General features: G+C 40.4%; 1 protein-coding gene across 3 annotated transcripts in view; it reads left to right on the forward strand.

The window, feature by feature from the left end:
• The window catches only part of oatx (organic anion transporter X), a 31,580-nt gene extending 4,955 nt beyond the window's left edge, over positions 1-26,625 (forward strand). Inside the window, exons 2-17 of one of the 3 annotated variants that reach the window (XM_061934686.1) lie at positions 1,451-1,618; positions 1,806-1,872; positions 11,179-11,340; positions 11,397-11,470; positions 11,536-11,665; positions 14,393-14,496; positions 14,557-14,711; positions 14,792-14,960; positions 15,034-15,157; positions 15,226-15,341; positions 15,428-15,482; positions 15,545-15,704; positions 16,623-16,731; positions 16,798-16,876; positions 23,544-23,671; positions 23,741-26,625. In XM_061934686.1, the coding sequence (XP_061790670.1) occupies positions 1,846-1,872; positions 11,179-11,340; positions 11,397-11,470; positions 11,536-11,665; positions 14,393-14,496; positions 14,557-14,711; positions 14,792-14,960; positions 15,034-15,157; positions 15,226-15,341; positions 15,428-15,482; positions 15,545-15,704; positions 16,623-16,731; positions 16,798-16,876; positions 23,544-23,671; positions 23,741-23,855 (1,707 nt within the window). In that variant the 5' untranslated portion in view covers positions 1,451-1,618; positions 1,806-1,845 and the 3' untranslated portion in view covers positions 23,856-26,625. The remainder of the gene's footprint in view (positions 1-1,450; positions 1,619-1,805; positions 1,873-11,178; positions 11,341-11,396; positions 11,471-11,535; positions 11,666-14,392; positions 14,497-14,556; positions 14,712-14,791; positions 14,961-15,033; positions 15,158-15,225; positions 15,342-15,427; positions 15,483-15,544; positions 15,705-16,622; positions 16,732-16,797; positions 16,877-23,543; positions 23,672-23,740) is intronic. The other 2 variants (XM_061934700.1, XM_061934692.1) reach the window with 2 other exon arrangements.
• The last annotated feature ends 115 nt before the right edge of the window (positions 26,626-26,740 follow it).

The raw sequence follows: 26,740 nt of genomic DNA on the forward strand, positions 1-26,740 counted from the left end.
ATTATGAACGATAAACAAAATTCCCCCCAAAAAAGTGCAGTTTCCCTTTTAAGAACTATTCTACCTTAACTATTCTTTTTTTGTTTTGTTTATTTTGTCAGAGTTACACAATTCTAAAAAAAATAAATATATATCGTTATCTATACAACTGTTTTGTTTTTTTAGGGCTTATTGTATAAAAGCTTGTCAAATATGTATATGATAGTGTTAGGAATCTGCTGTCAGTCTATTCCTTTTTTTTTAACTGAACCAGTTGGCCGGTCAGGTGTCATACCAAATGGATAGGATAGGATCGGTCTTTATTGTCATTGCAACAAGTACAACAAAGCCATGTTTTCAGCACAAACCCGTTGAAGATTAGACAAACAAACAGGGTTACAGAACAGGAACGCTGATGGGTCGCCACGAGGCGCCCCGTAAAAGGTGGGAAAAAGGTAAAACGCTGGGGAAGAAGATGAGTAAAGAAATACAATCTAGACTGAGCTCCTAAGGGGGCCTAGTCTGGAGTGGGGAAAAAACCTCCATGCCATGCACACATAAACATATTACATTTAATCACGACAACTTGCAACAGGGGGGGGGGGGGGGGGTTGGGGCCCTGGAGGTCGACTGCTGCTATGAAGCGCTGCCAGCCGTCCATCACTCCGAAGGGGAATCAAGCGGTGGTGAAGGTGTGGGATGGGGGAGGGGGTGTGTGTGTGTATATGCCCATTGTCTTGGGGTGTGTTGATGTAGTGTTCATATTCATAGGCCTGGGGCCGTTCTGCATGCAAGCAAAAGTTCGACTCCAGGTGTCGTTGAGGGAGGGAGGTCAAAAGCGTCCATCATTGAGGTGTCCTCGGGGTGTTTTCAGAACAGCCTGTTCCTGTTGTTCACAGCGTCAAGGCCATTCGAGGGAGTCAAATCGTTGATTAGGATTTTTGTTTTTCCGCGAGCAGACATTACAATGGCTTGTCTGTTCTATTCGTCTAAATGTCGCCCATACCTGTTGAATAGCGCCGTCGTACAACCCGTGTAATGTATTTCATGTAACCGTGACCTAATTTTTCTTGCTAATTGGACTATAAAATAAAGAAAAATCATACTGCAGTAAATTGTAGTACTTTGAGTATTCATGAAGTACTTGTTTCATTTTCTTTTTTTTACTTACTTCAAATACAGAAAGTAGCGGTGTAAATGTGTCCGCTTGTCGACAACAATTATTACAAGAAGAATATTAAAATGCGCTACTAAATCATATTTCCAAGCTCTAAAACGTATCCAAAGTTTTACTCCAAAGTATGTTTTACTTGAGATGCAAATAAAAGGTAAGACCACATATGTTTTTATGATTCATAAGGTAAATAAATGGGAACAAGAAGTATTTGACGATGTTTTTATAAAAGCAAATTATTATTATTTCTAATAATAACATGCATACTCTAAGCTTTTTGCTTGACATGAACCTCAGCACACGTGATGTTGAAGCAGGTTGGAGTTGATGCCAGGAGTCTCACAGGAACATTAACTCAACAACGTAAAGAGAGAGAGAGAGAGAGCTCGGTGATGTCTTAAAGTCCCCACCAAAGGAGGACACGTCCCAGTCTTCACAAGTGTCCCGGGGGTCTTCCTGCTGACTGTAAGTAACACAAAATGCTTGTTTGTGTGTGTTTTGAATGTCTGCACACCTGACACAATAATCCTTTAAGACCTCTCAGCAGACTCAAATGTTTGACGTTATGAAAGCTGTCCTTTTACGTCACGTCTGGGTTAACTTGGAAGTTCACTTTGACTTCAGCTTCGGAAAACGGGACTTTTGTTTCCAGGTTGATTCCGTCGGAAGCCGGACGTCATTTTCACTGCAGGATGGGCTTCAGTGAGTTGCTGGAGGAGGTGAGATCTGATTGCTATGAGTGTTCTAAAAATAATTATTAGGCAAGTGAGTACTTTTATCATGTCCTATGTATGCATATTTCCAACTCCAAGTTGTATACACTGTTGCATCGACCAGCTCTTCCTCCCAGGGAATCTAAGTTACTGGTCAATCCCAAGTTCTTTCAATGACATATATGCTGAGTAAGAAGGACCATCAAGACAGAATTGGAATATTTTCAAGTTTTACTAAAGCTTTAGGAGATCAGTTTAACCAATACATTCATATCGGCTACTCTAGTTGATCTGACATTCAAACGGAAAAGCCAACTTCTTTTACACAAAGAAAGACTCTCCCCCTCGCAACACTGATAAGTAAGATTTGGGGGTTTGGTTTCACATTCCTGATGGTTTAAAACACTAAACAAACAACTTGAAGACAAAGACAGACTGGTAGAATATACAAAGGAAAAGTACTATCTACTCTAAACATGGCTATGTAAAAAGAAAGAACTCTTAAACATATATGCATCCTCCACAACACTTAAGTGCTTTGATAGATCAGATCAGGTAATTTCACAGTGGTCCAATTAGGAGATGAACACCTTAATATTCTGAAATTGCAAAGAACTATCCAATATTTGTTTGCTAAAAGTTGAAACGTTTTGAGAAGGATTAACTACCAAAGGTTTAGCAAGACGCTATGGTGAAGACGTTATATCCTCCAGTGCTGGTACATCTCAGAACTTAAGGAGTTCTCAGAAGTACTCTGTGTTCTCAGACACACGGCCGTGGTCAAAAGTTTACATACACTTGTAAAGAACATAATGTCATGGCTGTCTTGAGTTTCCAATCATTTCTACAACTCTGACATCATATGGACAAAGATAAGACCTGGAGGAAAGTTCTGTGGTCAGATGACACAAAAATTGAGCCACAATACCCAACAATATGTTTGGAGGAGAAAAGGTGAGGCCTTTAATCCCAGGAACACCATACCTACCGTCAAGCATGGTGGTGGTAGTATTATGCTCTGGGCCTGTTTTGCTGCCAATGGAACTGGTGCTTTACAGAGAGTAAATGGGACAATGGAAAAAGGAGGATTACCTCCAAATTACTTACTACTTTCTGAGACTCCTCAAATAGAACCACCTGTCACAAAAACTGCTTGTGTCCTTCTATCGCTGCTCAATAGAGAGTGTGCTGACATACTGCATGTGTGTATGGTATGCCAGCTGCAAGGCGGCAGAGAGAAACGCACCTCAGAGGGTCATAAAAACTGCCGTGAAGATCACTGGCTGCTCTCTCCCCTCCCTAGATGAACTGTACAATGCCAGGTGCCTCAAAAAGGCCCAAAACATCATAAGGGACCCATCTCACCCCGGACATAAACTTTTTGAACTGCTACCTTTGGGCAGGAGATACAGGACAATAAAATGCCGGACAAACAGATTTAAGAACACTTTTTACCCGAGAGCAATAGTGTCGCTGAACACAAGACAAGTGCTTGGTATTTTTATGTATTTGTTTGTATGTGTTATTATGAATTTGCACTAAATTAGTTTTGCTTACAATTTCGTTGTGCAATGACAAAGATATATTCTAAATTCTTCAGGACAACCTAAGATCATCAACCCGGAGGTTGGGTCTTGGGCTCAGTTGGGTGTTCCAACAGGACAATGACCCCAAACACATGTCGAAAGTGGTAAAGGAATGGCTAAAATTAAGGTTTTAGAATGGCCTTCCCAAATATATATAGATATTCTTCTTTACATCCTATCCGCCCTGAATAGTTTTAGCCCGATGCGGCCCTCGAGTCAAAAAGTTTTGGAAACGAGATCAATGGTCCTGTGGGCGGACAAACTGTTTGGTCATATCGACTAGAGATGTCCGATAACATCGGACTGCCGATATTTTCGGCCGATAAATGCTAAAAAATGTGATATCGGAAATTATCGGTATCTGTTTCAAAAAGTAAAATTTCTGACTTTAAAACGCCGCTGTACGGAGTGGTACACAGACGTAGGAATAATTACAGAGCAGTTGCGTCTCCCAGTCATACTTGCCAACCCTCCCTGGAGACTCCCGGGTTTCAGTGCCCGTCCCGAAAATCTCCCGGGGCAACCATTTTCCCGAATTTCTCCCGATTTCCAACCAGACAACAATATTGGGGGCGTGCCTTAAAGGCACTGCCTTTACGTGCCGGCCCAATCACATAATATCTACGGCTCTTCGCACACACACACAAGTGAATGCAAAGCATACTTGGTCAACAGCCATACAGGTCACACTGAGGGTGGCCGTATAAACAACTTTAACACTGTTACAAATATGCGCCACACTGTGAACCCACACCAAACAAGAATGACAAACACATTTCGGGAGAACACCCGCACCGTAACACAATATAACCACAACAGAACAAATACCCAGAACCCCTTGCAGCACTAACTCGTCCAGGACACTACAATACATACCCCCCCCCCCCACACACACCTCAAAGTTAAAGTTAAAGTACCAATGATTGCCACACACACTAGGTGTGGTGAAATTTGTCCTCTGCATTTGACCCATCCCCTTGTTCACTGCCTGGGAGGTGAGGGGAGCAGTGGGCTGCCGCGGTGCCGCGCCCGGGAATCATTTTTGGTGATTTAACCCCCAATTCCAACCCTTGATGCTGAGTGCCAAGCAGGGAGGTAATGGGTCCCATTTTTATAGTCTTTTGTATGACTCGGCCGGGGTTTGAACTCACAACCTACCGATCTCAGGGCGGACACTCTAACCACTAGGCCACTGAGTAGGTAACCCCGCCCACCTCAATCTCCTCATGCTCTCTCAGGGAGAGCATGTCCCAAATTCCAAGCTGCTGTTTTGAGGCATGTTAAAAAAAAAAAAGCACTTTGTGACTTCAATAATAAATATGGCAGTGCCATGTTGGGGCGGTATAGCTCGGTTGGTTGAGCAGCCGTGCCAGCAACTTGAGGGTTGCAGGTTCGATCCCCGCTTCTGCCATCCTAGTCACTGCTGTTGTGTCCTTGGGTAAGACACTTTACCCACCTGCTCCCAGTGCCACCCACACTGGTTTAAATTAGAGATGTTCGATAATATTGGTCTGCTGATATTATCAGCCGATAAATGCGTTAAAATGTAATATCGGAAATTATTGGTATCGTTTTTTTTTAAATTAATTAATGTATTTATTTACTTTTTATAAAATAAACATAAAAAACACAAGATACACTTACAATTAGTGCACCAAACCAAAAAACCTTCCTCCCCCATTTACACTCATTCACACAAAAGGGTTGTTTCTTTCTGTTATTAATATTCTGGTTCCTACATTATATATCAATATATATCAATACAGTCTGCAAGGGATACAGTCCGTAAGCACACATGATTGTGCGTGCTGCTGGTCCAGTAATAGTACTAACCTTTAACAGTTAATTTGACTCATTTTCAATAATTACTAGTTTCTATGTAACTGTTTTTATATTGTTTTACTTTCTTTTTTATTCAAGAATTTTTTTTTAAATTTATTTATCTTATTTTATTTTATTAATTTTTTTTTAAAGTACCTTATCTTCACCATACCTGGTTGTCCAAATTAGGCATAATACTGTGTTAATTCCACGACTGTATATATCGGTTGATATCGGTATCGGTTGATATCGGTATCGGTAATTAAAGAGTTGGACAATATCGGATATCGGCAAAAAGCCATTATCGGACATCCCCAGTTTAAATGTAATTTATGATATTGGGTTTCACTATGTAAAAGTGCTTTGAGTCACTAGAGAAAAGCACTATATAAATATACTTCACTTCACTTCATGTTGGCAGTTTTTTCCATAACTTGAGTTAATTTATTTTGGAAAACCTTGTTACATTGTTTAATGCATCCAGCGGGGCATCACAACAAATTTAGGCATAATAATGTGTTAATTCCACGACTGTATATATCGGTATCGGTTGATATCGGTGTCGGTAATTAAGAGTTGGACAATATCGGATATCGGCAAAAAAGCCATTATCGGACATCCCTAATATCGACCATTGTTAATTTTGGAGGAATAAGAGGGTGGCATGCAAGCCTTAGAACACCATCTCGACTGAAATACGGGGGTGGCAGCATTATGTTAATGTAGGAGGGACTGCTAAAGTAAAGTTAAAGTACCAATGATCCCGTTGTTCACCCCCTGGGAGGTGAGGGGAGCAGTGGGCAGCAGCAGTGGCCGCGCCCGGGAATCATTTTTGGTGATTTAACCCCCAATTCCAACCCTTGATGCTGAGTGCCAAGCAGGGAATGGGTCCCATTTTTATAGTCTTTGGTATGACTCGGCCGGGGTTTGAACTCACAACCTACCGATCTCAGGGCGGACACTCTAACCACTAAGCCACTGAGTAGGTTATGCTGCACATCACAAAAAAAATTAACATAAAGAACATTATGTGGAAATATTGACGCAACATCTCAAGACATCAGCCAAGAAGTTAGAGCTTGGCTGCACATTTGTCTTCCAATTAGACGCTGACCTGAAGCATATCTTGTCTTGAGGATAACAAAGTCTGTATTTTGGAGTGACCGTCACAAAGCCCTGATCTCAATCTAACTGAAGATCTATTGGCTCGGTTACAGCGGTCCTGTCAGCATCACTGGGTCAAAATTATGATATGTTTTTTTGAGAAACATCTGACCCAGCAGGCACAAGACATTAAAATAACGTTGTAAACTTGTTGAAGTCGGTCCATACGTAGAGCAACTCAAACATAACGTTGAAACAACATGCTTTTTGACGTTTCTTCAATGTTGGGTTCTGACGTTTAGTTGACCATTGAATTTTGGTCATTTCCAAACCAACGGCGTGGATCCAACATTGGCAGGGGTATAACGGTACGTGTATTTGTATTGAACCGTTTCGGTACGGGGGTTTCGGTTCGGTTCGGAGGTGTACCGAACAAGTTTCCACACGGACATATTAAGCAGCGTACCGCACTTTGTGTAAACAATGCACACCGAGGCACAACACACGGCATGCTAGTGTAGCCGAGTGTCCTGGGTTCGCCTATACAGTGTACTTATCTACAAACCCCGTTTCCATATGAGTTGGGAAATTGTGTTGGATGTAAATATAAACGGAATACAATGATTTGCAAATCCTTTTCAACCCATATTCAGTTGAATATGCTACAAAGACAACATATTTGATGTTCAAACTGATAAACTTTTTTTTTTGCAAATAATCATTAACTTTAGAATTTGATGCCAGCAACACGTGACAAAGAAGTTGGGAAAGGTGGCAATAAATACTGATAAAGTTGAGGAATGCTCATCAAACACTTATTTGGAACATCCCACAGGTGAACAGGCAAATTGGGAACAGGTGGGTGCCATGATTGGGTATAAAAGTAGATTCCATGAAATGCTCAGTCATTCACAAACAAGGATGGGGCGAGGGTCACCACTTTGTCAACAAATGCGTGAGCAAATTGTTGAACAGTTTAAGAAAAACCTTTCTCAACCAGCTATTGCAAGGAATTTAGGGATTTCACCATCTACGGTCCGTAATATCATCAAAGGGTTCAGGAAATCTGGAGAAATCACTGCACGTAAGCAGCTAAGCCCGTGACCTTCGATCCCTCAGGCTGTACTGCATCAACAAGTGACATTAGTGTGTAAAGGATATCACCCCATTGGCTCAGGAACACTTCAGAAACCCACTGTCAGTAACTACAGTTGGTCGTGACATCTGTAAGTGCAAGTTAAAACTCTCCTATGCAAGGCGAAAACCGTTTATCAACAACACCCAGAAACGCCGTCGGCTTCACTGGGCCTGAGCTCATCTAAGATGGACTGATACAAAGTGGAAAAGTGTTCTGTGGTCTGACGAGTCCACATTTCAAATTGTTTTTGGAAACTGTGGACGTTGTGTTTGTTATAGGCGCAAAGTGTAAAAGGCAGCATGTGTGATGGTATGGGGGTGTATTAGTGCCCAAGACATGGGTAACTTACACATCTGTGAAGGCGCCATTAATGCTGAAAGGTACATACAGGTTTTGGAGCAACATATGTTGCCATCCAAGCAACGTTACCGTGGACGCCCCTGCTTATTTCAGCAAGACAATGCCAAGTCACGTGTTACATCAACGTGGCTTCATAGTAAAAGAGTGCGGGTACTAGATTGGCCTGCCTGTAGTCCAGACCTGTCTCCCATTGAAAATGTGTGGCGCATTATGAAGCCTAAAATACCACAACGGAGACCCCCGGACTGTTGAACAACTTACCGGTAAGCTGTACATCAAGCAAGAATGGGAAAGAATTCCACCTGAGAAGCTTCAATAATGTTTCTCCTCAGTTCCCAAACGTTTACTGAGTGTTGTTAAAAGGAAAGGCTATGTAACACAGTGGTGAACATGCCCTTTCCCAACCGTTTTGGCACGTGTTGCAGCCATGAAATTCTAAGTTAATTATTATTTGCAAAAAATAAAAAATAAAGTTTTTGAGTTTGAACATCAAATCTGTTGTCTTTGTAGTGCATTCAATTGAATATGGGTTGAAAAGGATTTGCAAATCATTGTATTCCGTTTATATTTACATCTAACACAATTTCCCAACTCATAGGGAAACGGGGTTTGTAATAAAATAATAAACGGGAGACATTAGAGCAGGTTCGGTAGCCACCGCTTCTTTAATGTAAAAGTTCACACACTTCCTTCCACAACCACACACATAGACCTCTTATGTCACAGCCCTACGGCAACTCTGGAGGGACAAAACTCCTCCTCCTTACCTAACACTCTCCGGTAACTTGGGACACCCTGAACTGTTTGTTACATAAGCAGCGACCGGGCTACGATAGACTGACCATACGTCCTCTTTTCACCGGACATGTCCTCTTTTGCGGAGCTGTCAGGGCGGAGTTTCTTAAATGCCTCAAATGTCTGGCATTTTGAGTTAGGGTTGCGTGTACTTTCAATGTACGTTCAGGGTTAAGAAGGGGTTAAAAACAAAACAAATTGTGCACCCAGCAGCATTCGTGAGGGAGGGGCATAGACAGAGAGAGCGAGAGAGTTATGATAAACGCGCATGCGTCGCCAGGCTCTGCTTTTTATCCATAGATTTATCAGATTTAATTTTTTATTATCTATAGCAGGGGTGTCAAAAGTGTGCCCCGGAGGCCATTTGCGGCCCACAGCTAATGTTTTAAAGGCCCACCGCACATTCTAAAAATACTATTAAAATAAACAAAAACATAACAAAAGTGAAATAAAAAAGCTTAAAGGTTAAATGTAATTTAGAAAAAGTTGCAATGTTGACTAATAAAACAAAGCTGTTTTTTTTGTTTTTTTTCAAACTGTCATTGCTCCAAACATAATATTGAATCAAAATCAATGTTATTATGAATTATTGACCTATCCAAGGTTCCGATTACTTCACATCAAATATTCCACTAAGAAAAATATTTTTGGTGGAAGATTTAGCAAATTTGGTAAATAAATAACCAAAAAATTTATATTTTGTTTAGGGATGTCCGATAATGGCTTTTTGCCGATATTCCGATATTGTCCAACTCTTTAATTACCGATACCGATATAGACTTAGACTTAGACTTCCTTTTATTGTCATTCAAATTTGAACGTTACAGCACAGATAAGAACGAAATTTCGTTACATAAGCTCATGGTAGTGCAGGATAAAAAAGCAATAAGGTGCATATATAAATAAATAAATACATAAATAATATATATAATTTATATATATATAAAATAAATAAATATATACAAATAATTAAGTAGATTACTGTACAGATAAATATATTCCCCTTTTCACATGCCTCCACGTTTATGGATGTATGTTCTATTGTCTTTTTTATTCCAGGGAGTTAATCCATTTTGGGGGGAGTTGAGGGGATAATTTAATTATGATGCGTTCAAGAGTCTTAGGGCCTGAGGGAAGAATCTGTTACAGAACCTGGAGGTTCTGCTTCGGAGGCTGCGGAACCTCTTTCTAGAGTTGTTGATATCAACCGATATATACAGTCGTGGAATTAACACATTATTATGCCTAATTTGGACAACCAGGTATGGTGAAGATAAGGTACTTAAAAAAATAAAAAATAAAATAAAATAAATAAATTAAAAACATTTTCTTGAATAAAAAAGAACGTAAAACAATATAGAAACAGTTACGTAGAAACTAGTAATTAATGAAAAATAGTAAAATTATCTGTTAAAGGTTAGTACTATTAGTGGACCAGCAGCACGCACAATCATGTGTGCTTACGGACTGTATCCCTTGCAGACTGTATTGATATATATTGATATATAATGTAGGAACCAGAATATTAATAACAGAAAGAAACAACCCTTTTGTGTGAATGAGTAAATGGGGGAGGGAGGTTTTTTGGGTTGGTGCACTAACTGTTAGTGTATCTTGGGTTTTTTATGTTGATTTAATTAAAAAAACAAAAACAAAAAAAAACGATAATTTCCGATATTACATTTTAACGCATTTATCAACCCTAATTTGTTGTTTTTTTACTGTACCAAAAATTAACCGAACCGTGACCTCTAACCCGAGGTACGTACCGAACCGAAATTTTTGTGTACCGTTACACCCCTAAACGTTGGACATCAAAGTTGTCTCAATTTACAAATAAAACTATTTTGCTAAGTTGTTATAAAGTCAGTTCTAAAGGATACCACTTTTGACATGTGTTTGGGGTCATTGTCCTGTTGGAACACCCAACTGCGCCCAAGACCCAACTTCCGGGCTGATGATTTTAGGTTGTTTTTTGATTGATTGAAACAGTACAGTACATATTCCGTACAATTGACCACTAAATGGTAACACCCAAATAAGTTTTTCAACTTGTTTAAGTCAGGGTCCACGTTAATCAATTCATTGTCCTGAAGAATTTGGAGGAAATCCTCTTTTTTCATTGTCCCATTTACTCTCTGTAAAGCACCAGTTCCATTGGCAGCAAAACAGGCCCAGAGCATAATACTACCACCACCATGCTTGACGGTAGGTATGGTGTACCTGGGATTAAAGGCCTCACTTTTTCTCCTCCAAACATATTGCTGGGTATTGTGGCCAAACAGCAACATTTTTGTCTAATCCGACCACAGAACTTTCCTCCAGAAGGTCTTATCTTTGTCCATGTGATGTCAGATGAAACAAAAAGTGCAAGTTCCCTTTAAAGATGGAAAAGAATATATTGGAATCTTCTTGCGCTGTTTAAATGCCATGTTTGTGAGGATGAAATGTTGTCATGATAACTGTTTGGAGGTGGGTGTTTGACTTGTGCTTGCTTTTTGGGGGGAGATTGGTGGATTTGGGAGGTACCAGTGGCTCCACGTGACCTTGATCAGTCTCCCGGGCCTCCTGATGGCGAGTCAGAACCTTTTAAACAACTTTGTGTCTGGAACCCCCTCCCACCACTGCAGTCTGGCCAATTATAGCCTCCTGGACACGCTTCCGCAGCAGGTACATCTTGTTGGCTTACTGTGTGTGTGTGCATATGACGACCATGACCATTTCAGGTGGAGCAGAAAGACATCTTGAAGGCCTTCATACCTCTGGACTCCTCAGGAACAAAACTAGACCGCTGCAGCAGGTTCGACGGATTGGATTTTGTAAACGTTGCACTTTTGACGACGACTGAACATGGGTTGCTTTCAGATACGTGACGCCTCAGTGGCATCTGCTGACGGCTAACAGCTCCACAAACACCAGCCACTTGCAAACTGAAAGCTGTGTGGACGGGTGGACCTTCGACCAGTCCGAGTTCCTCGCCACCACCGTTTCCGAGGTCACCTGATCAACCAAAGCAGTGTTTTTCAACCTTTTCTGAGCCAAGGCACATTTTTTTCACAGAAAAAATTCTGAGGCACACCACCAGCAGAAAACATTTAAAAAAATGAAACTCAGCAGCCGATATTGACGATAAAAAGTTGTTCGCGCAATTGTCTGATATGAGTTCAAACCATAACCAAGCATGCATCACTATAGGTCTTGTCTCAAAGTAGGTGTACTGTCACGACATGTCACATCACGCTGTGACTTATTTAGAGATTTTTGGTGTTTTCCTGTGTGTAGTGTTTTAGTTCTTGTCTTGCGCTCCTATTTTGTTGTTGCATGTCATGTCATACTTGCCAACCTTGAGACTTCTGAATTCGGGAGATGGGGGTTGAGGTGCAGGCAGGATACCTCTTCCCCTTCGAGCTTTTCTGGATGAAATGAAATTCTTTTTTCCAATCATTTTGGAACTTGCAAGCGTATTTCTTCTTCTTACTCGTCGTCGCCACGTCTCTTCATCGTTCTTCTGCTTCGTCTCCTTCTTGTCGTGTGTGCAGTTGTGCACTGAGCTCCAAAAGCTGTAGATGTTATTGTAGCATCCCAGAAAAGTTAGTGCTGCAAGGGATTCAGGGTATTTGTTCTGTTGTGTTTATGTTGTGTTACGGTGCGGATGGTCTCCCGAAATGTGTTTGTCATTCTTGTTTGGCGTGGGTTCACAGTGTGGCGCATATTCGTAACAGTGTTAAAGTTGTTTATACGGCCACCCTCAGTGTGACCCAAGTATGCCTTGCGTTATCATTAAACCAGTTAAAATATCATACAACGTGTCAGCATTTCTTGACATCTTCGAGTAAAGACCATTGTTAAACCCGTCCAACGCTACATTATTATGTGACTGGGCCGGTACGCTGTTAATATGGAGGAAAAGCGGACGCCTGGACAGCATGCGGCTGTTTAGGAGTGAAGGTTTCATGTGAGAGAGGACGTTAAAGGCAGTGTCTTTAAGGCACGCCCCCAATATTGTTGACCGGATGAAATTCGGGAGAATGGTTGCCCCGGGAGATTTTCGGGAGGGGCACTGAAATTCGGGAGTCTCCCAGGAAAATCGTGAGGGTTGGCAAGTATGCATGTACAGATGTACTTTGTGGACGCCGTCTGCTGCTCCACACGCTGTAAGTCTTTGCTGTCGTCCAGCATTCTGTTTTTGTTTTCTCTGCAGCCAGGTCAGTTTTAGTTTCATTTTTGCATAGCCATCCAAAAGCTTCAATGCCTTTTCTTAGCGGCATGCACTTGCCTTTTGTTTATTTTTGGTTTAAGCATTAAGATGCCTTTTTTACCTGCACGCTGCCTCCCGCATATTGTGATCCCGACAAGCCGTGTTCCCGACATCTACAAAGCAATTAGCTACCTGCTGCCACCTACTGTTATGCCCAGCTCTAGACAGTACAGACACTCGACCACGGCACATTATTTGTGGATTATAATTACTGGTTTGTCTAAAATATTTTAACTAGGGATGGCTTTTTTGCCGATATTCCGATATTGTCCAACTCTTAATAACCGATACCGATATCAACCGATACCGATATATACAGTCGTGGAATGAACACATTATTATGCCTAATTTTGTTGTGATGCCCCGCTGGATGCATTAAACAATGTAACAAGGTTTTCCAAAATAAATCAACTCAAGTTATGGAAAAAAGTGCCAAAATGGCACTGCCATATTTATTATTTAAGTCACAAAGTGCATTATTTTTTTAACAGGCCTCAAAACAGCAGCTTGGAATGTGGGACATGCTCTCCCTGAAATAATCCTGATACCCACTACAACTATGGGAAACACTGTTTAACTTTGACTTTCACAAAGTGCTTTTTTTTTTTTTAAACATGCCTCAAAACAACAGCTACAAAAACAATGAAGGCACACAGCTTCTGTCCAGAGTATACTATAAAGTGGGCTCAATCTGCCCTGTTCTTAACGTATTCGTATGAGTAAGAAAAAGAAAAACAAGAAAGGCACAAAAATAAAAACTGCTTCAGTCTAGACTAATGGATAACACAGCCATCCTTTAAAGTGCATGGGGGAAAAAGGCACAAAACATAAATAAAACTGCTTCACTCAGTCCAGACTACTAGTCCATTTGTGCAACAGATGAAGCTTCAAAGAGTAATTCTTTTTCTCCTTGTCATCACGTGTGAGAGGTTAGTTTTTTCTGAATGAAAACAAGCATCTGCAAGGGGTTCTGGGTATTTGTTCTGTTCTGTTGTGTTACAGTGCGGATGTTCTCCCGAAATGTGTTTGTCATTCTTGTTTGGTGTGGGTTCACAGTGTGGCGCATATTTGTAACAGTGTTAAAGTTGTTTATACGGCCACCCTCAGTGTGACCTGTATGGCTGTTGACCAAGCATGTCTTGCATTCGCTAGTGCGTGTGTCAAGCCGTAGATATTATATGACTGGGCCAGTACGCAAAGGCAGAGCCTTCAAGGATTAATTTTAGAAAGTCACAATTTTTACTTTTGGATACCGATCATTTCCGATATTACTTTATAAAGCATTTATCGGCTGATAATATCGGCGGCCGGACATCCCTAATTTTAACCCAATTAGGTGGAATTATGTAATGTCCCATGGCACACCAAACAATATCTCACGGCACACTAGCACAGTGGTTGAAAAACACTGGACTAAAGCATATAATATCACGTCGCCCTTCAAAGTGTCTTTTCTGTCCTCAGTGGGAGCTGGTTTGTTCCCTGCGTCCTCTCAAGCAGATGATTCAGACCATCTATATGGGCGGAGTTCTGACTGGCGCCATCATCTACGGCGGCCTGTCCGACAGGTGAGCCTCCTCATTCTCCCGTGTATGCAAAATCTCCACATTTGCATATCTCTCCCGCAGGTTTGGGCGGCGGACTGTGCTTATTTGGTCGTACTTGCAGTTGGGCATCCTGGGCTGTAGCTCTGCCCTCTCGCCGACGTACACCATCTACTGCGCTTTTAGGTTTCTGAGTGGGATGGCAGTGTCGGGGGTCATCCTGAACTCCGTCTCCCTGAGTACCTGTCGAGCCGTCTTCCTTTACAAGCGCTAGTTCCGCGCGCGTCTGCCGTCAGTCACTCTTGCCGTTTGTCATCAGAGGTGGAGTGGATTCCGACCAAAACCAGGACGCTGGTGGGCACGCTTACCTCCTTCTTCTTCACCTTTGGTCAGCTGATCTTGGCGGGCTTGGCTTACTGGCTGAGAGATTGGAGGAAGCTCCAGCTGGTCGTCTGCGCTCCCCAATTCCTGTTCTTTGCCTACAGCTGGTCGGTCTTTTTAACTTTCACGATTAGGACGCGGGTCCTTTTTGAAATGGTCACGTGATCTCCAACTGCCCAGGTGGTACTCGGAGTCGGCGCGATGGATGGTTCTGAAGCGGAAATATGAAGAGGCGTTGAAGACCCTCCAGCGAGTTGCCCGGATCAACGGAAAGAAGGAAATGGTGGACAAGCTGACATTGGAGGTAGCTCGATGTTGGCCTGTTCTGTTCCGGGCAAGTCCGTGTGACCACGGTGTACCGCGTGACCTCAGGTTCTAAACTCCCACATGAAGAAAGAGATCGAGTCCTCCCAGACAATGTTCACAGCCTATGACTTGGTGAGGACCGCAGCAATGAGGCGCATCTCTGTGTGTCTCATCGTAGTCTGGTCAGTTCTCCTTCCTCCCGCGTGTACAACCGTTCCACCTTTTCGCCAAAATAGAGACCATGCCTCCCCCTTTCGGTTCTCCGCAGGTTCTCCACCAGCTTCGCGTATTACGGCCTGGCCATGGACCTGCAGAAGTTCGGGGTGAGCTTGCACACGAGACAGTCGTTATGTATAAACGTTGACCCGCCTTTTGATTTGCGCAGGTGAGTATTTACCTGATCCAGATCATCTTTGGAGCTGTTGATATCCCCGCCAAATTTGTGGCTCTGGGCATGCTCAGTTATCTCGGGAGGAGAGTGTCGCAGGCCACATGCCTCTTCATGTCCGCCCTCATCATCTTTGCCAACATCTATGTCCCGACAGGTAAGCACGGCAGCACATACACTATATTGCCAAAAGTATTTGGGTGGCCAGTCAGTTGCTACAGAGCTCCAATTAGCCCACGTACAGTACGCAGAGAGCTTCATGAAATGGGTTTCCATGGCCGAGCAGCTGTATCTAAGGCATACATCACCAAGTCCAATGCAAAGCGTGGGATGCAGTGGTGTAAAGCACGTCGCCACTTCACTCTAGAGCCTTCTCTGGAGTGATGAATCACGCTTTTCCATCTGGCAATCTGATGGACGAGTCTGGGTTTGGAGGTTGCCAGGAGAACGCTACATTTCGGACTGCATTGTGCCGAGTGTGAAATTTGGGTGGCGGAGGAATTACGGTGTGGGGTTGTCTTTCAGGAGTTGGGCTTGGCCCCTTAGTTCCAGTGAAAGGAACTTTGAATGCTCCAGGACACCAAAACATTTTGGACAATTCCATGCTCCCCGCCTTGTGGGAACAGTTTGGAGCAAGCCCCTTCCTCTTCCAACATGACTGTGCACCAGTGCACAAAGCAAGGTCCATAAAGACATGGATGACAGAGTCTGGTGTGGATGAACTTGACTGGCCTGCACAGAGTCCTGACCTGAACCCGATAGAACACCTTTGGGTAGAATTAGAACGGAGACTGAGAGCCAGGCCTTCAGTGTGTGACCTCACCAATACGCTTTTGGAAGAATGTTGGAAAATTCCTATAAACAGACTTCGCAACCTTGTGGACAGCCTTCCCAGAAGAGTTGAAGCTGTAATAGCTGCAAAAGGTGGACCCACATCATATTGAACCCTGTGGGTTAGGAATGGGATGGCACTTCAAGTGCATATGTGAATCAAGGCAGGTGGCCAAATGCTTTTGGCAATATAGTGTACGTGTCGAGGGACAACAATGGCGTCACTAACTGCTCCGTCACGCAGACATGCAGACCGTCAGAACCATACTGGCGTGTCTCGGTAAAGCCTTCATGTCAGCGTCCTTCACCACCGTCTACTTGTACACTGGAGAACTTTACCCCACCATCATCAGGTATGGCATCATCAACGTCACGTGACGTCATCACAGCTCATCATCGACACGTGTGTACGCTCTTAGGCAGACCGGAATGGGTCTGGTCTCCACCATGGCCAGGGTTGGCAGCATGGCGGCGCCGGCCGTCCTCATCCTGGACGAGGTAAAACTTCAACACAAATTCGAATTGTCTTTTGTTAATTAGCAGTGGATACAAGAAGGTCGTTTTTTGTCTTGCTGTAAAGTCCACAGGTGGGTAGAGGAGCCAAAAACTGTACTCGAGCAAAAGTGGCGTCACTTTAGACCAGGGGTGTCCAAAGTCCAAAAATATCAATTATATCTGCCTTGTTTTTAATGAATATTTAGGCTTACTACGCTACTGTATTTCAATGTAGACCAGGGGTGTCACTCTTTTTCATCGAGGGCCACTTCGCAGTTATGGTTGCCCTCAGAGGGCCGATTTTAACAATGAGTAATATATGAATATACATGTGTATATATAAAATACATTAACAATATATTGTTTTACATAAGCTGCAATAAAAATCCTTTGGACAGGTTCCAATATACAAACCCCGTTTCCATATGAGTTGGGACATTGTGTTAGATGTAAATATAAACGGAATGCAATGATTTGCAAATCATTTTCAACCCATATTCAGTTGAATATGCTACAAAGACAACATATTTGATGTTCAAACTGATAAACTTTTTTTTTTTTTTTGCAAATAATCATTAACTTTAGAATTTGATGCCAGCAACACGTGACAAAGAAGTTGGGAAAGGTGGCAATAAATACTGATAAAGTTGAGGAATGCTCATCAAACACTTATTTGGAACATCCCACAGGTGTGCAGGTTAGTTGGGAACAGGTGGGTGCCATGATTGGGTATAAAAACAGCTTCCCAAAAAATGCTCAGTCTCTCACAAGAAAGGATGGGGCGAGGTACACCCCTTTGTCCACAACTACGGTCCATAATATCAAAAAATTCAGAGAATCTGGAGAAATCACTCCACGTAAGCAGCATGGCCGGAAACCAACATTGAATGACCGTGACCTTAGATCCCTCAGACGGCACTGTATCAAAAACCGACATCAATCTCTAAAGGATATCACCACATGGGCTCAGGAACACTTTAGAAAACCACTGTCACTAAATACAGTTCGTCGCTACATCTGTAAGTGCAAGTTAAAGCTCTACTATGCAAAGCGAAAGCCATTTATCAACAACACCCAGAAACGCCGCTGGCTTCTCTGGGCCCAAGATCATCTAAGATGGACTGATGCAAAGTGGAAAAGTGTTCTGTGGTCTGACGAGTCCACATTTCAAATTGTTTTTGGAAATATTCGACATCGTGTCATCCGGACCAAAGGGGAAGTGAACCATCCAGACTGTTATTGACGCAAAGTTCAAAAGCCAGCATCTGTGATGGTATGGGGGTGCATTAGTGCCCAAGGCATGGGTAACTTACACTTCTGTGAAGGCACCATTAATGCTGAAAGGTACATACAGGTTTTGGAACAACATATGCTGCCATCTAAGCGCCGTCTTTTTCATGGACACCCCTACTTATTTCAGCAAGACAATGCCAAGCCACATTCAGCACGTGTTACAACAGCGTGGCTTCGTAAAAAGAGTGCTGGTACTTTCCTGGCCCGCCTGCAGTCCAGACTTGTCTCCCATCGAAAATGTGTTGCACATTATGAAGCGTAAAATACGACAGCGGAGACCCCGGACTGTTGAACGACTGAAGCTCTACATAAAACAAGAATGGGAAAGAATTCCACTTTCAAAGCTTCAACAATTAGTTTGTTAGTTCCCAATCGTTTATTGAGTGTTGTTAAAAGAAAAGATGATGTAACACAGTGATGAACATGCCCTTTCCCAACTACTTTGGCACGTGTTGCAGCCATGAAATTGTAAGTTAATTATTATTAGCAAAAAAAAAAAAAAGTTTGAGTTTGAACATCAAATATCTTGTCTTTGTAGTGCATTCAATTGAATATGGGTTGAAAAGGATTTGCAAATCATTGTATTCCGTTTATATTTACATCTAACACAATTTCCCAACTCATATGGAAACGGGGTTTGTAGCAAGTAAAGCAACAAGCGATGATAAAGGGGCCCAATTTTTTTGGCGTGCAGGTAAAATAGTAGTTTAATAGTCAAAAACAGTGAGCAATCAAGCACAGGTGAAAACACTCAACACTTAACCCCAAAATTGTTTAAACAGCCGTTTTTGGTCCCTGTACTTTTTTAAAGGCAATTGAATGGAGACAAGTCAAACACTAGAGCCAGGTGGAAAACGTCCGCTCATTCTCAAACTGCAGTACCACTCGTAGTACGTGGGCTCCATCTAGCGGTAAGCCAAATAATCACTTAATTAAAAGAGATTCTTTATCAATAAGGTATATTTATAAACCTCAACTATGTGCTTTGTCATCTGTAACACATAAGCTAAAATAACATTTTTTTTTACAAATATTTTGGCCTATAATAATTGAATTGCTCAGTAGACTAAGATTATTTTTTATTTATGAGTTACTTTTTTAACATGTCCTGTCCAACCACTCAGGCAAATCATATTGTTGTTGTAGATCAGGGGTGTCAAATATATGACCCGCGGGCCTGACCGGGCCCGGGATGAGTTTGCAAAGTATAAAAATGAGCTGAAATCCTTGAATGAAAGAAACTGCTGTTTTACATTTGTCCACTGGATGTCGCTATAGCAAATTTTTGTAGATGAATAAACCACATGTTAGTACAACAGTTGAGGAAAATGAGTAAATGACATAAAAAAAACATCCTGTAATTGAATTTTGATATGAATCTTTTATCCTGATGGATTAAAAATGAACACCAATTAGAGCATTTTAAAACTCTGCCAGACTCAATTCCACCTGTTTGACCGGTTAACAATATCCCATTGTTTATTCAGAACGTATGAATAACGACAAATAAAGATTGAATACTATTATTAACCGCAACATGTAAGTGGAAAAAAAACATTATGATTTGTACATTTTCAGGACTTGTTTTATTGTTGGATTGGTCAAACAGAGTCATGTGATAAAAATCTCTCGAACAAGACAAATATGTCTTTGCAAGCACCAATCAATTAATTATAAATAAAAAATAATGATGATTTAAACAAATGTGGCGATCGGAATAAAAGTCAACATAACAAAGTAGGGTTTCTTTTTCACAACAGTACAAAGTATGTTGCATTTAAACTACTCTGACATGTACAATTCATTAAAAAATTGACTTCAATAAATGTAGCGCGTCCCTACCCAACTCTGGTTACAGTTAGTCCCAATGGAAAAGTTCCTCCTGTTGGGTGAGCAGACATCACATGGATACTTGCAACTCTTGAGTAAAGTGTTTAAAATATCAAAACGGTCCATTTCTTCATATTATTGGTCTGCTCTGATAAATGAGTAAAGTATTTTATTGGATGGCGAGGTGTTGTAACACGATACGCATGTCAAGAAGTATATTCGTACGGGTGCTGAAAAACCTTGAAAATGCTTGGATTTTAATGTGTTTTCAAGGTTTGAAAATGCTAAAAATTTTGGGTGAAGTGTTTTCTCAGCAGTCTGACTCAATAGGCTGATTATAAAATGGAAAATAAATACAATAAGTTTCCTTAAATATGAAAGCTGCACGAGCCCTTACATTAGGTCGTTGTCATGTATACACGGCTCTGTGTCGCCCCCAAGAGGACAGTGGTGCATCGGTCCATCATGCCGGGAGGTTGTCGTTTTAATGAACATAGGATGGAAAATGACAAATATAAACTTTCGATAAAACGTGGCCCAAATCCACGTGTAGACTGCTGCAAAGTATGCAAAAAGGAAATCCAGCTTTTCGCAATGGTAGGGTCTGCTCTCTCTAGTCATATGAAAGGTAAGCCACAGAGATTACTAGCCCTACAAGTAGAGATGTCCGATAATATCGGCCTGCCGATAAATGCTTTAAAATGTAATATCAGAAATTATCGGTATCTGTTTCAACCTCCTGATATTCCCAGGATCTCCCGAATTTTAGTGCCCCTCCCGAAAATCTCCCGGGGCAACCATTTTCCCGATTTCCACCCGGACAACATTATTGGGGGCGTGCCTTAAAGGCATTTCCTTTAGCGTCCTCTACAACTTGTCGTCACGTCCGCTTTTCCTCCATACAAACAGCGTGCCGGCCCAGTCACATAATATATGCGGCTTTTACACACACATAAGTAAATGCAAGTCATACTTGATCAATAGCCATACAGGTCACACAGAGTGGCCGTATAAACAACTTTACCACTGTTACAAATATGCGCCACACTGTGAACCCACACCAAACAAGAATGACAAACACATTTCGGGAGAACATCCGCAACATGAACACAACAGAACAAATACCCAGAACCCTTTGCAGCACTAACTCTTCCGGGACGCTACAATATACACCCCTCGCTACCACCAAACCCCGCCCCCATCTCACGAATTTGGAGGTCTCAAGGTTGGCAAGTATGCTCTAGTATACTCTGGACTGAAGCTGTGTGCCTTCATTGTTTTTGTAGCTGTTGTTTTGAGGCATGTTTAAAAAAAAAAAAGCACTTTGTGAAAGTCAAAGTATAGTATTTTCCATAGTTGTAGTGGTATCAGGATTATCTCAGGGAGAGCATGTCCCAAATTCCAAGCTACTGTTTTGAGGCATGTTAAAAAAATAATGCACTTTGTGACTTCAATAATAAATATGGCAGTGCCATGTTGGCACTTTTTTCTATAACGAGTTGAAGTTGTTCTCTTATTTTGGAAAACCTTGTTTTTGTTTGATTGATTGATTGAAACTTGTATTAGTAGATTGCACAGTACAGTACATATTCCGTACAATTGACCACTAAATGGTAACACCTGAATACGTTTTTCAACTTGTTTAAGTCGGGGTCCACGTTAATCAATTCATGGTAAAGTTACATTGTTTAATGCATCCAGCGGGGCATCACAACAAAATTAGGCATAATAATGTGTTCATTCCACGACTGTATATATCGGTATCGGTTGATATCGGTAATTAAGATTTGGACAATATCGGATATCGGCAAAAAAGCCATTATCAAACATCTCTAATTATAATGTTAAGAACTTCCCCCAACTAAAAATTGATTTGTTATCATAGCCACAGTTATATGGCTAGATATGCTTAATGAAAGGTGACTGAGGGGTTGTGAAACAAACAAAATATTTTCCTTTAATTTACAGTTTTGTTAATGAGCAAAATTGGCATTTTGAGGGTGCGTGTATTTATATCACATTATGCAGTGTACAAGCACAAATACGGTACGAATCAATCCCTGCGGTTCGATGTCATTGAGTGCTGCAAGTAAGAAAAAACAACAACAAATCTGAAAAAAGACACAATTGGAGACACGTTTGCAAACACCAATGACATTGAATAGTCTACAGAAACACTGCTTCATTTTCTATGCCCCGTTCAGTTAAATAACTGCTTGTTCAATGTTAGGCTTAGGTTTTAGCAGAATTTTCCTACAGACAGCATTCGGTGACCTCAAACAACAAGGCTACACTGCAAAAAGTCAGTGTTCAAAAACAAGAAAAAAAAATACAAAAATGAGGGGTATTTTACTTGACCTAAGCAAAATTATCTGCCAATAGAACAAGAAAATGTGGCTTGTCAAGACTTTCCAAAACAAGTAAAATTAGCTAACCTCAATGAACCCAAAAATACCTTAAAATAAGTATATTCTCACTAATAAGTGCACTTTTCTTGATAGAAAAAACAAATATGAGACCTTTTTTCTCAATGTGTTGAAAAATATTCTTAAATTAAGTAAATGCTAGTGCCATTATCTTGACATAGTGATATGCGCTCGGCATTACATTTCTTGAAACCAGCAAACTTATACTAAAAACTAGTTTATTTTTCTTAATGGAAAGGCAACAAGGCAACCGCTTATTACTCTCGGGGTCTCCTAGCCGGTCAGGCAAATCATATGGTCTAAAAAGGCATTTTTCCATCCATAACATGACATCATCGCGCCAAGTGCGTGCTCTTTCAGTCAATTAGTGCGCAAGGAATATATATATATATATATATATATATATATATATATATATATATATATAATTATTTATTTATTTATTTACAGCCCGGCCCCTGGCCAATTTTTTTTTTATTGTAATTTTGAAGAATTTATCTGAATGTGCATAAACTATTTCCGTTCAAAATTGTTTGAAATGTCAAATCTTTAAAATATTAACTGTCAGTTTACTGTACTGTGCCAACTGTACTACTATAAGAGTACATATTTTCTATTGTTTCATTGAAAATAAAACAGCAAAGTCCATTTGGCTGTCATCTGTTTTAATTATGAGACACAATTGTCTCTTTCATGCTTGAAATAAGAAATGATTACTTTGAAAAAGCAGTTTTATACTTGTGAGTGTTGATGACACAGCTTTGCATCAGTTGTTATTCTAGTTTCAAGCATGTTTTACTCAATATAGGTCATCAAATCTCAGCAACAAGCTGTAATATTTTACTGAGACAATTTAAGACCAAAACCCTTAAAACAAGTAAAACACTCTAACATAAAATCTGCTTAGTGAGAAGAATTATCTTATCAGACAGAAAATAAGCAAATATCACCCTTATTACTTAGATTTCAGTTTTTGCAGTGTTTGGATTGATTCACACTGGTTTTCGCCTTTTGAAGGGTACTGGAAAAACTAGAAAATTAATCTTGAAAGTCTTTTTAAAAAGTGCTTGAATTTGGCCATGGAAAAGGTGTACGAGCCCTGTATATTAATGGCCCTGCAGGTGTTCCCTTCGCTGCCCAGTGTGGTCTACGGGGGTGCGGCTGTGATAGCCGCAGGCTTCGCTTGCTTCCTACCTGAGACGCTCAACGTTCCGCTGCCAGAAACCATCCAGGATGTGGAGGAGAGATGGTAAGCTTGGTTAAATGGCATTTGGACGCCGGTGCTTCTCTGACCATTTTTTTTTCTCTCTCTCTGAAGGTCTGGAAAAAGTGTGGCGGACAAGAAGAAAAAGGGAGAATCTTCAGAAGATGAGCAAGTGGTGTCCTTCAAAGACGTGAAGGAAATCGAAGGAAGCGGTCTTAACGCTCTCTGACACTGCTCATAAACACGCAACCAATATTCATTATTATTACTATTAAGGTCAGGGGTGTCAAACGTACGGCCCAAGGGCCGGATCAGGCCAGCAAACAGGTTTTATCCAGCCTGTGGGATGAGTTTGCTAAGTATAAAAATTACCCTGAAATTTTTTAGTGAAAGAAACGGCTGTTCTAAATGTGTCCACTAGATGTCACAATAGCAATTCTTTGTATCTTTGTAGATGATGCTACATATGTAAAAAGAAAATTTAAATAAACCACATGATGTCATGGAAAATGATCAAACTACATTAATAATAGGGGTGTGGGAAAATATCAAATCGCCATTCTCACGTATCGATTCTCATTTTTCAAAAATCGATTTTTTTTATACCTTTTTATTTATTATTAATCAATCCAACAAAACAATACACAGCAATACCATAACAATGCAATCCAATTCCAAAACCAAACCCGACCCAGCAACACTCAGAACTGCAATAAACAGAGCAAACACGACACAAAACAATCCAAAAGTAGTGAAACAAAAATGAATATTCTCAACAACAGTATCAATATTAGTAACAATTTCAACATAGCAGTGATTAAAAATCCCTCATTGACATTATCATTAGACATTTATAATTTAAAAAAAAATGAATAGTGTCACAGTGGCTGACACTTGCATCGCATCTCATAAGCTTGACAACACACTGTCCAATATTTTCACAAAGATAAAATAAGTCATATTTTTGGTTCATTTAATAGTTAAAATAAATTTACATTATTGCAATCAGTTGATAAAACATTGTCCTTTACAATTATAAAAGCTTTTTACAAAAATCTACTACTTTGCTTACATGTCAGCAGACTGGGGTAGATCCTGCTGAAATCTTATGTATTGAATGAATAGAGAATCCTTTTGAATCGGGAAAATATTGTTTTTGAATCGAGAATCGTGTTGAATTGAAAAAATGTATTTATAATCGAATCGTGACCCCAAGAATCGATATTGAATCGAATCGTGGGACACCCAAATATTCGCAGCCCTACTAAATAACATCCTGTAATTTGATTTTGATATTTTTTTTACCTTGATAGATTGAAAATGAACACCAATGAGTTGACTGATGAACATTATCACATCATTTATTCTGAAAATATAAATAACATCAAATAAAGATAGAATCATATTAACTGCAACAAGTAAGTGTAAAAAAACAAGAAAGATTTGTACAATTTCAGAATGTGCTTGTTCTATTTTTAAACAAAGAAAACAATGTGAAGTTGTCTTTATTTTTAAGTGATTTTACCAGTCCGGCCCACTTGGGAGTAGATTTTTCTCCATGTGGCCCCCGATCTAAAATGAGTTTCACACCCCTGATTTAAGTACCGTATTTTTCAGAGTATAAGTCGCACCGGTCGGAAATGCATAATAAAGAAGGGAAAAAAAACATATAAGTCGCATTTATGGGGGAAATTTATTTGATAAAACCCAACACCAAGAATAGACATTTGAAAGGCAATTTAAAATAAATAAAGAATAGTGAACATATGAGGCATAAATAACCAACTGAGAAGGTGCCTGGTATGTTAACGTAACATATTATGGTAAGAGTCATTCAAATAACTATAACATATAGAACATGCTATACGTTTACCAAACAATCTGTCACTCCTAATCGCTAAATCCCATGAAATCTTATACGTCTAGTCTCTTACGTGAATGAGATAAATAATATTATTTGATATTTTAGGGTAATGTGTTAATTATTTCACACATAAGTCGATCCCGAGTATAAGTCGCACCCCTGGCCAAACTATGAAAAAAACTGCGACTTAATAGTCCGAAAAATACGGTAAATAACATCCTGTAATTTGATTTTGACATCATTTTTTTATCCTGATAGGTTGAAAATGAACACCAATGAGTTGACTGATAAACATTATCACATAATTTATTCAGAAAATATAAATAACGTTAAAGATGTGATACTATTAACCGCAACATGTAAGTGTAAAAAACAACAACATTATAATTTGATAGAAAGATAATTTATTCAGAAAATATAAATAACGTCAAATAAAGATGTGATACTATTAACCGCAACATGTAAGTGTAAAAAAAAACCCCAACAACATTATGATTTGTACAATTTCAGAATGTGCTTGTTCTATTTTTAAACAAAGAAAACAATCTGAAGTTGTCTTTATTTTTTTATTATTTTGCCGTGATTTTACCAGTCCGGCCCACTTGGGACTAGATTTTTGTCCATGTGGCCCCCGATCTAAAATGAGTTTGACACCCCTGATTTAAGTAATACGCCGCTGATCGTCGTATCCACATTATACTTGAATGTTACAGTAATAAAACCGATTTATAAGATTAGCACTTTAAATGCACTTATTTCCATTCAAAATGATTAATGATTTGATAATAGATTAGATATATATAGCGCTTTTCTAGGCACTCAAAGTGCTTCAGAGAGAAGTGAGAACCCATCATTCATTCACACCTGGTGGTGGTAAGCTACTTTCGTAGCCACAGCTGCCCTACGGCTCCTCCAATCACCACCTATCATTCACCAGTGTGAGCGGCACCGGGGGCAAGGGTGAAGTGTCCTGCCCAAGGACACAATGACAGCGATTTGGATGGTAAGAGGCGGGGAGCGAACCTGCAACCCTCAGGTTTCTGGCACGGCCGCTATACCCCACTACGCCATGCCGCCCCAAAATTTAAAAAAATGTATTCAGTTCAAAGAAAATAAAACTCGACAGACAACTGAATTTATGTGAATGTCCTTTTGCAATATATGGAATAAAATATAAATTATGTTTACAATTAGACTTAGACAAACTTTAATGATCCACAAGGGAAATTGTTCCACACAGTAGCTCAGTT

The sequence above is a fragment of the Nerophis lumbriciformis genome, linkage group LG03 (genome assembly GCF_033978685.3).
Source record: "Nerophis lumbriciformis linkage group LG03, RoL_Nlum_v2.1, whole genome shotgun sequence".
NCBI lineage: Eukaryota > Metazoa > Chordata > Actinopteri > Syngnathiformes > Syngnathidae > Nerophis > Nerophis lumbriciformis.